The sequence below is a fragment of the Corylus avellana genome, chromosome ca8 (assembly GCF_901000735.1).
Source record: "Corylus avellana chromosome ca8, CavTom2PMs-1.0".
In the NCBI taxonomy this organism is placed as follows: domain Eukaryota; kingdom Viridiplantae; phylum Streptophyta; class Magnoliopsida; order Fagales; family Betulaceae; genus Corylus; species Corylus avellana.
Window position 1 is genome coordinate 4,864,761 of NC_081548.1, and position 10,255 is coordinate 4,875,015.

General features: G+C 34.2%; 1 protein-coding gene across 1 annotated transcript in view; it reads left to right on the plus strand.

Annotated features, from left to right (window-relative positions):
- Positions 1 to 8,067, plus strand: part of LOC132190735 (protein FAR1-RELATED SEQUENCE 5-like) — a 14,142-nt gene extending 6,075 nt beyond the window's left edge. The window contains exon 3 of the mRNA XM_059605788.1: positions 7,845 to 8,067. Within this exon, the coding sequence (XP_059461771.1) occupies positions 7,845 to 8,067 (223 nt within the window). The remainder of the gene's footprint in view (positions 1 to 7,844) is intronic.
- Positions 8,068 to 10,255: the final 2,188 nt, after the last annotated feature.

A 10,255-nucleotide genomic window follows, 5' to 3' on the forward strand; every position in this document is an offset into this window, starting at 1 on the left:
TTTCCTTTGTTCATGTCTGTAAGTTGAAGCCTCTGCCATATCTGATGGTGAAAATCAATTCTTCAAATCAGCAATAACCATCACAACATCTGCAACCTTTTTTTTTTTATTTATTTTTTTTCTGCAACCTTTTGAATCTTGTGGAAATTCAAACCAATGAACCCAAAATAGATTTATAGTGCCATTTGTTCTGCTAAATCAGAAAAAATTATGATACCATATGATTCAGGGGAAAATTTTAAAGCAATCGAAGGAAATGGTAGGCAAAAAATCAAACCATCACCCCCAATTCGGCCCTTCCACACCGAAATCCCCAAAAGTAATAACACCCCAAAATCAATTCTTCAAAAAAGCAATAACCATCATAACCATCATAGTATCCAGCTACCATTAAAAAAAAAAAAAAAAAAAAAGCCCAAAACGGAAAACACCAAACAGACAAAGAAAGAACCCAAAACGGAAACCAGCCAGAGCCAAATTGCCAGCGTCTTCTAGGCAAAACCCCCGCCGGGACCCAAAAAAACGTCATTACAGGAGCCAAGTTTCCGGCGTCTTCTAGGCAAAACCCCCGCCGGGGCCCAAACCAACGCCGTTACCGGATCCAAGCCGATGGCGTCTTCTGAGCAAAACTTCCGCCGGACCCAAACCACCGCCGCTTCCGAACCCAGTCAACCAACACCGGCGAGAGCTCAAAGAGGAAGAAACAGAGAGAGAGTGTCTGAGAGAGGGAGAAAATGGCGAGAGGGAGAAATGGAGGGAAGAGGAGAAAAAGGAAGAAAAAAAAAGTCTTGGCTGACAGTGGAGAGAGAAGGTGTTGTAGGAAGGGAAAAAGGAAAAATTAAAAAATTGATGCCACGTAGACATTTATGGCTGAAAGATGGCCATTTTAATGAGGTGAAGCATATCTCAATTGGAATTGGTGACGTGTCGTCTTAGCACACGTCACCAAGTGGTGACGTGTGTAATTCCTCCTCCAAAAGGTGACGTGTTATGTTCAGCAGGTCACCAATTTGGTGATGTGTCAATAGGGTCATATCACCAAATTGGTGACGTGTCACAATGGACACATCATCTTTGAATTTCAGAAGTCATTTCATATGATGAACCTCCTCTTCCGTTTCATAAGTCATTGATAAACCTCCTCTTGCCAATCACCCCCATTTACATGTCCCATCTAGGCCATGGAATCTAGAGGCTCTACAAAGATATCAATGTGTGTAAATATGAGTACAAAGGGAAATAATTTACATATGATGATAAAACCATTGCAGAATTCATTCAGTTCGAAAGCATGGGTAACTAAGGAGCTAATATGACATATTCACATACAATGTGAATATGTCGGAATCTATAACAACATAGGCATCAATTTCCATTGAACTCATGAAAGTCTAGGGTTAATTAATACTTTAAATGTAATTAACCCATCCAATTAGCAATCATAGTGTTCACATACCAAAAGCCCTAATTTAATTCATACTATACAAACTAGGAATTATGTCCATACTATGAACAATAGTGAAATTGAAGCTTTCAACCCATTAATCTAACAACCCGGAGCTTAAATCATGCATAGAAATCTACTTCACACAAAAGCCCAAGTTAATTTTAGAATTTAGCTTCTTACTAAAATTCCCCAAATTCGGACCTAATCAAAAATATCAAAAATTCCCCAAATCATTATGATTTCAAATTTGAAATTCAATAGGTAGAACAAAAATTCAAAGAGAAACTAGAGATTCCTCAATGGCATTAGTTATAAAAACCCATCAAAATAAAACACATCAAAGAAAACCCATCAGAAATTCTCATACGGCCATACCAAATCAAGAGCCAGAAATTCCCACAGACAAAACATCCAAGATTTACATACATACATACATAACGAAAATAACAACAACAACAACAAAAAACACAGAAATTTCCAAGTAGCAAAAGGAATTTCCAAGTTTCTAAGCAAAACAGACAGCCAATCTAGGAAGGAAAAAAAAATCAACTTTTCAGATTCTTAACCAAAATTCCAAGCCAAACAACAGAAAAATTAACCAAAAGAAAACCCCAAGATTAACCTAAGAACCAACCGGTGGAGGAGAGAGATCCTTCCCGGAGGTGGAGATTTTTTAGTTCCTTTGCCGACGCCCAACCAACGATTTTCTTCTCGAGTCGCCGGAGCCGAAGTGAAACAGACAGGTGTGGGAGAGGGAGAGCGGGAGAGGGATAGAGGAAGAGTAGGCTTGGAGAGGAATAGAGGGAGAGCGGGAGAAGAATATATATATATATACTTTCCATTTTTCAAATTATAATTAAAATGCATTTAATTTAGTAATTAATTAATTGCCTATGGTGACGTCTGAACAGTACTACATGGAATAGGATCCTCTCCAGTCCATAATGGACTGGAGAATATCCAGTTCATGGCCAAGATTTTTTCTAAGAAATCCTATGGCCACAAATGAGACACATATTCCATTAATAAAAATAATAAAAAAATATTATTTTAAATTAAAAAAAAATTAAAAAACAAATTAATAAAAAATAAGAAAAAAGAAGGGGGTGGCTGAAGCCTGTGGGGAGTGTGGCCACCCCATTGGGGTGAGCCACCCCAATGTCCACTTGGGGGTGGCGTTCCCCATGGCATATGGGGGTGAAGTTGCATACCATCTTGCAAAGGGGGGTGTGAAATACCAGAGCAGGGGTCACCCGGGCCAAGGGAGATTCCGGCCACCCAAAGGGGCCAACCCTTTTTTTTTTTTTTTTTTTAAACACTGGCCCTTGGGGGTGTGATCCCACCCCCCTTTGCAGATAGGTGCCCAAATACACTGTAGGCCATGGGGTGTGACCACCCCTGGCCGGTATTGAGGGCGAGAACCCTACTAAATAGAGGCCACCCTATGAGGTAACGACCACCTTCTTTTTTATTAATTTTTTTTTTTAATTTAAAACAATATTTTTTTATTTTTTATTTTTATTAATAGGATATGTGTCTCATTTGTGGCCATATGATCCTGTTTCGTAATACATATTGGTGACGTGCCATTATTAATTAATTGCCAATAGGTGACATGTGAACAGTAATAACGTCACCAATTGGTGACATGGCACCTGTGGCACATCACCACTTTGGTGACATGCCATGATATTATTTTTTAAATAAGAAAAAAAAAATTGGCTCTTATTTCGCTCACTTGCTTTTTAGAAATAATATATACTTGGGACTAAGAGAACACCAGCCATACTCATTTTTTGAATTGTCATGCTCATTTTTTGAGAATACCCACAATGAAAGTGTGATAGCCATACTCTTTTTTTTAAAAATAAATTAAAGGCTACAAATCACATTATAATTGTACATTAATAATATGATTAAGTATTTTAATTGCCACTGAATCACGTGATTAAGTATTGATCTTATACATTTATATTATTCAATATGCATATATGTATAAATATAATTTATAATATAAATGGACTTATATGTTTATAACATACATTAACATTGGTACTAAATCGATCTCTAGTACTTAATTGTTGTATTAATATTAATTTGTATGGTTATGAGTTATGTCATATTATATCATCTTATGCTATCAATTCCAAATCTTCAAGGGCAACGTCAATACTTAATTAAGTGGACTACTATAGGACACATGTATTGTTAATTTGTTATTGTTAATTTTAAATTTCTAATGCTAATCATTTCATCTAGGATTATTCAAACCACATTGTCATGGTATATTATGTGAATTATATGAATTATATGAATCGATATAATTAATAATTCAAATTGTCTACTCAAGTTTCAACTATCATTAATTGTTAGATCATTTAAGATATAACCATATGATTAACTTTTATCATTCAATTGTATATTATATGGATACTTATAATCATAGATATAATTATATATTATATACCAGTTAATTATTGTTACTTAATATTTTTTTGACAAATACTTAATAATTAATATACATTGACTATTGTTAATTAGTTACTCAATAAATAGTAAGTAATATACTATATAAGTTATTTTTATTAAATTAAGGGTAATTATATAATAAGTCCCTAAGTCAGCCTTCCAAAATTTAAAAATCATTAAGATTTTTTTTTTTTTTTTTTTTTTTTTTTCGAAAATATACTCCTTGAGTCAATCGAGAGCCAATACGATAAAATTCTATAGTCAAAATTTTTAGCATGGTAGTCCCAATCAAAGCGTAATGGTTTACCTCATTAAAATATTAATTTTTTGTAATTTAATTTTAAAATTTAAATCTAAAATTAAAAATTAAAAATAATTTTTTTTTTTTTAAGAAAATGAAGGGGTGGCGTGGTGGTTTGCCCACCCCTCCACCTATGGGGTGGCCGCGAGCCACCCCAAACTACTCTTGGGGTGGCTTCGGAGGTGGCCTGTGAGTGTGAGCCACCCCAAACCACCCATAGGGTGGCTTCAATTTTTAATTTTTAATTTTTAATTTAAATTTTAAAATTAAATTAATAAAAAATTAAGATTTTAATGAGGTGAAACAGTGCATTTTGATTGGGACTAACAGCTGTTAAAAAATTTTGACGGTAGAAATTTTATTATCATTTCGATTGACCCATGAAGTAAATTTTCGAAAAAAAAAAAAAATTTAAGGATTTTTAAATTTTGGAGGGTTGACTCAGGGACTTATTATATAATTACCTTTATATATATATATATATACGAGTCGCGCTAATAAGCCACTCATAGCCCTTATACGAGTATGTTTGCGGACTTGAAACAAGCGAGCCGATCGAGTTTTATACATGTATGTATCGTTTAATAATCGAGTTTAGTTTTGTGTCTACATATAGCTCATTTAATAATCGAGTCGAGATTTCAAAAAAAAAAAAAAAAAAATAATCGAGTCGAATACGACCTAGCCGAGCCGAAGCGAGCTCACGGGTAGTAATTAAGATGCATTTAATTTAGTAATTAAAATGCATTTAATTTAGTAATTAACTAATTGCCTATTGGTGACGTGTCACAATTGACACGTCACCAATTGATGACGTGTGATTATACACACGTCACTAATTTATATTAATTTCATTTTTTTTCTTTAAAAAAAAAAAAAATTTCTTTTCCAAAATTTTTTTAGTTGTTTTTTGATTTGGTGACGTGTTCATCTAACACGTCACTAGTTAGTGATGTGTCAAAGTTCACACGTCACTAATGACACTAAAAAAATAGTGACATATGATAAATCGACACGTCACCCATCAGTGAAATGCTTGTTCTGAAAAATGCTTTGTTTTTGAGTTATTTAACTTATTTATTTTCACATGAATATTATTAGCATCTTTTTCACATTTTCTCTATGAGATTCTTGAAAAAGAAAATGATTATTTTGTTAAAGCACAAATGGACCCAATTGATTTTTGCGTGGTTAGGCCAGGCTCGAATAGTTTTCTCCCATGTGAGTAGGCCCGAACCCATAAAAGCAAACTTTAATTGATGCTGCCTTTTTCCCTAACTTGTCTAAAATGGTTTGCGTGATTTGGCCCATCACTGATCACAATTCTCCCATACGCCCACATAAACAGGCTTCAACCGGTTTGAGATTGCGTTTGAAAAATATAGCTTTTAAGTCAAAAAATATTTTTGGGCAAAAGCTTCTGCTAAAAGTACGTTTAAGCCCATTTTAGGCTTTTTGGACATTTAAAAACGCTTTCAATTTTTTTACCAAACGAGTATTTTTTTTTCTTCAAACGAACTTTTTGAGTGTTAAAAACACTTTTAAGCCCCTCAAATGCAATTCCAAACAGGCTTTTAATTCAGCAAAAAAGCCTAAAATCATACATGAACAAGGAGAAAGAGGTGGACCAAAAAAAAAAAAATTAAAAAAATAAAATAAAAGCACATTAGTTAGCTTTGCTAAACATTCTTTGTTCCTTAAGGAGCCAGAGGGAAGGGGTGGTCTGCAAGGTTCTTTGCTATCAATCAATTAGTGTTCTGGTGTATCATTGCCAACCACCCACTAGATAATCGTATCATATTCTAGGATGAAAAATTACCTTCTGCTGCCACATGCATTTCAAGGTGGCATGTTGACTTTGAACAATAAATCACACACCAACAGCTTTAATATCAGTAGTTGGGGATTTTGGATATAGATATGCATTCCCTCAAGTGCTTCAATTGCTTGGCAAAATCGTTGGCAGCAACCTGTTGCATATCAACGAGCTGGTTGAGAAAAGCGCCAGACCTGTCAACCTACGGGAAACAAGAAAAAAATTTAAACTCACAAATGCACAAACAATTGCATAGAGAGTATCTTTCTTTAATAAGTAATCGATATCATTACCACCAAGGTGGTAGTCGAGATGGTAAAGCAGCCGGGTAAATCCCCCCCTCCAGGGGCACGAGTTCGAACCCGCTTGCGGTAGTAGTGCGTGCTCAACACTGGGCTTTACCAACTCGCACCTTTGTGGGGCTGTGGTGACGGGCTCGCCGCTTAGGCAGTAGCTATGGCTCAAACCGGACATTCCATGGCGAGGGGGGGCCCCTATGGTCACGCCCAGGGGGGGAAATTTACACTGGTCGCCCCTCCCCCCTCTTTTAATTAGAAAAAAAAAAAGTAATCGATATCATTAAAAGCTTGAAGGTCAACCTAGGTACACAGAAAGTATAAAAGCGTGAGGCGCACCCAAAGACAATATTAAGGTTTGTTTGGGATTGCAGTTTCAGAAGTAGGATTTTTTTTTTTAAAAAATAGCGATTATTCAAAATGTAGTTTATAAAAAAACAATTTTTAAAATCCCGGTTAGTGTTTAGTAAAATTTATAAGGAAGTTGTTTTTCTATAAGTGTGGTTTTATGCACAAATTACTAATAAGGACATAATAATAATCCATTACATTTAAATCTAATGCAGATGTAGACATAACACCCAAGAGATATCGATGGTGTAATAGAGATTTCCATTGATTTGGAAGGACCAAAATTTCATATGTGGGGCAGTAATGAGTAATTGTAGAAGTTACTCTTGTCTGTGAAGCTTTCATTGGCTTGTAATTTTGTAGATTTTCAATGTGACGCTTTCATTCAATGAACACTGGAAAACCACCCTGCATCTGTGGAAATTCTTGTCGAATTAGATGGAATGTAAGGACCTTTTTACTTGGTAGAGGATATCAACATATTCTTCCCTTTTTTTTATTTTATTTTTAAATTTTTGGTGATTTAAGGATGAAGTAGCTACTTTTGTTCCATCTGTGTATTTCGTTGAGCTTACAGAATGCCTTATATTAGTGTTAGAGAATATTAGGAGATTTGATTTTATTGTTATTGATTGTAATCTTCTATAATCAAATTTGATGATAAATCAAATCTGATTGATTTTATTGTAATTAGATTTGTTGGTAATCAAATTACCTTGATTTGATTACCAAACTTATCTACCCTAATTCTCCTATAAATAGGAGTACCATGTATGATGAAAGACATCAAGCAATAAGAGCATAATGTGTAGCTGTAACACGTAGGATGTTTAAGAATGCTTTAGTATAAATTGTGATCTTAAGTTAAATCAAATATATTAGGAAAATATATTTGATGTCTAATTTTATGTTATCAGTTCAATTTGAGAAGGAGTTGGTTCGAACTAGGCTTTGTTAAGGATATAAATAATCATTGGTGATAAATATTGATTTGTATTCCCTAAATTAAGGAAATGAGATAATATTTGTTAACCCTGATTTAAGGGATTTGATTGTATTTGAAATATTTCAAATCATATGTAAAGCTCTATAAATAGAGCAATGTACTCAAATTATAAATCAAGGTAATATGTAGCTTATTGAGGCTTTAGTGTGTGTATGTAGGTTATATGCCGAACCACTTTCTATATGGTATCAGAGCAAAAAGGCTAATGCGAAGAAGTTGCCAATGTTCAAATTCCGGGCACAGTCGCCGAAGTTCAAGTTCAAGAGCAGCCGATCTTTCAATCAGGCGCCATCAACTCCAGCCACTCGATGTTCAAGATCAACGATCGCTAACGGACTGTTCATCTTGCGGGGGCATGTTAAGGATATAAATAGTCCTTAGTGATAAATATTGATTTGTATTCCCTAAATCAAGGGAGATTTAAGGGATATGATTGTATTTGAAATATTTCAAATTATATGTAAAACTCTATTTATTATAAATCAAGGAAATATGTAGCCTATGTGTGGATGTAGGCTATATGCCGAACCACCTTAATCTTTTTGTGTCTTTCTCTATTTCCTTCATTTATCATATTCTGTGTTTCTATAGGCTTTGACTCGCATTATTATTAATTTGTTATTCAAGATTTAATTATACTTAAAAGAAAATGGATTACACTTACTTTAGCATTTACATAAGCAAAATATATATATGGATTATAATATATTATATTATATTACACCTACTATAGTATGTACGTACACATGCAATTGCATTCACATGGACACTAGAACCTTCAAGCTCATTAGTGTGAGTGGGTGTAATATAGTGGACTTTAAAATAATGAAATTTTTATCTCAAAAGCTATAGATGGGGGAACGCCTAGTGCAGCATGGAAAAACCTTCTTGAAAGCTCCTACTTCATGAGCTGGCGTGATGGAATTTCTCCACACACAAGACGTCACGCCTACAAGGAAAAAGGCTACAGTAAATTATTATTTTTCCAACGTTTGAGTTACTGTTCATCCCTAAAAAAAATAACGGCAATCAAGTTTTGTCGTTCGATCAACCTTTATGCTTTATACCAACCTTGTCCCAAAACTTCACCTATAAATAGCCCACGCCATTTATTAATTTTCACTTAAAAATTCCTGTCCCTCTCTCATGTACTAAGAGTTACACAGAGGGAGAAATATATATTAGTGGAGCTACTTCAAGTGGGAGTGCTAGGTATAATTCTTTTATCTTTAGTTTATGTCAATTCTAGTTATTTGAATTTAATTTATGTTGTTATGATGTCTAAATTGCTCGAGAAAGTGTGATTGAATATCTCAAGAAATGATATTATATTCAATCATCCTTGTAAATATTACAAATGCATCGTTGTGCTACCTAAATTTTATTAGGTATTTACAATAGTGCCATTGTGATGCTCAAGTAATATTAGAAGTTCTAGATAAATATTATATTAATGTCGTAGTAATGCCCATATAAAAATATGTGGTAAACGCTACATAGTTGTTATGATGCCCGAGTGACATTATAATATTTTAGATATATGTCGTTATGCTGTCTAATTTTGGATAGAGCATAGGGAGAAATTAAGAGATCGTTATTTTAGCCTTTTAAATATAATTTTAAACTAATATATGGTCACACACGAGCGCACTAAATGCAATGAGTATTAGAATCAAGGGTTAGAGCGGGAATCCAACTTAATGGTCTACGGTGAAACGTAAGTATAACTACTTACTGAGCATGATACTACTTTATTAAGTATAACTACTTACTGTGACTAATACTATTTTATAAAGCTTTTGAAGTATGATTATTACATGCCCCCGTGAGAGAAAAGCAAGATAAGGAGCGGGTGGTTCCATGTCATGATTCTCAATAATTTCTTTAAAATTGTACGTAGATTCTCAAACTACGAAATTTAAGTTATTTCTAAGCATTCAAACGCTTCAAAAATATCACATATCAAGATAGTCATAAAAAATTTCTCTCCCAAACGATATTTTACTCAGTTTTCAACTGTAACATATTACATTTTTAATATATGACATTTTTGAAGCGTTTTGATGTTTAAAAAGGACTTAAATTTCATAATTTGAGAATTTACAATTTTTTTTGAAATTGTTGGAGATCCTAATCTAACATTTTCAAAGCGTTTAGATGCTTAAAAACTGTCTAAATTTCGTAATGTGAGAATGTGGATCTTGATCCATTTATAATTGTATAAGTCGACCTATACAAATAAACTTAAATCGACTTATATAAGAAAACATAAATCGACCTACACTAAAAAAATATAAATCAATAATATAATATATCCTAACAAGATCTTTAATTAATCCATGTGTTTGAAAATGTGTCCAGTGAACGTAGTAGAGTGGAGGGAGGGAGTTACGACTCCCTCCGCCCCGCCCCTTCTCTCTTTCCTCCTTTCGCCTCCCTTTTCCCTCCTCCACAATAGATTGATCAGGACGCATGTGTCAATGGTCTTCGGGGTGCTTTTTAACGACCCGTGGCTCGCCGACGGTGGAGCGGGAAACACGTGATGGTGTTGGGTTTTTGTTATTGTATT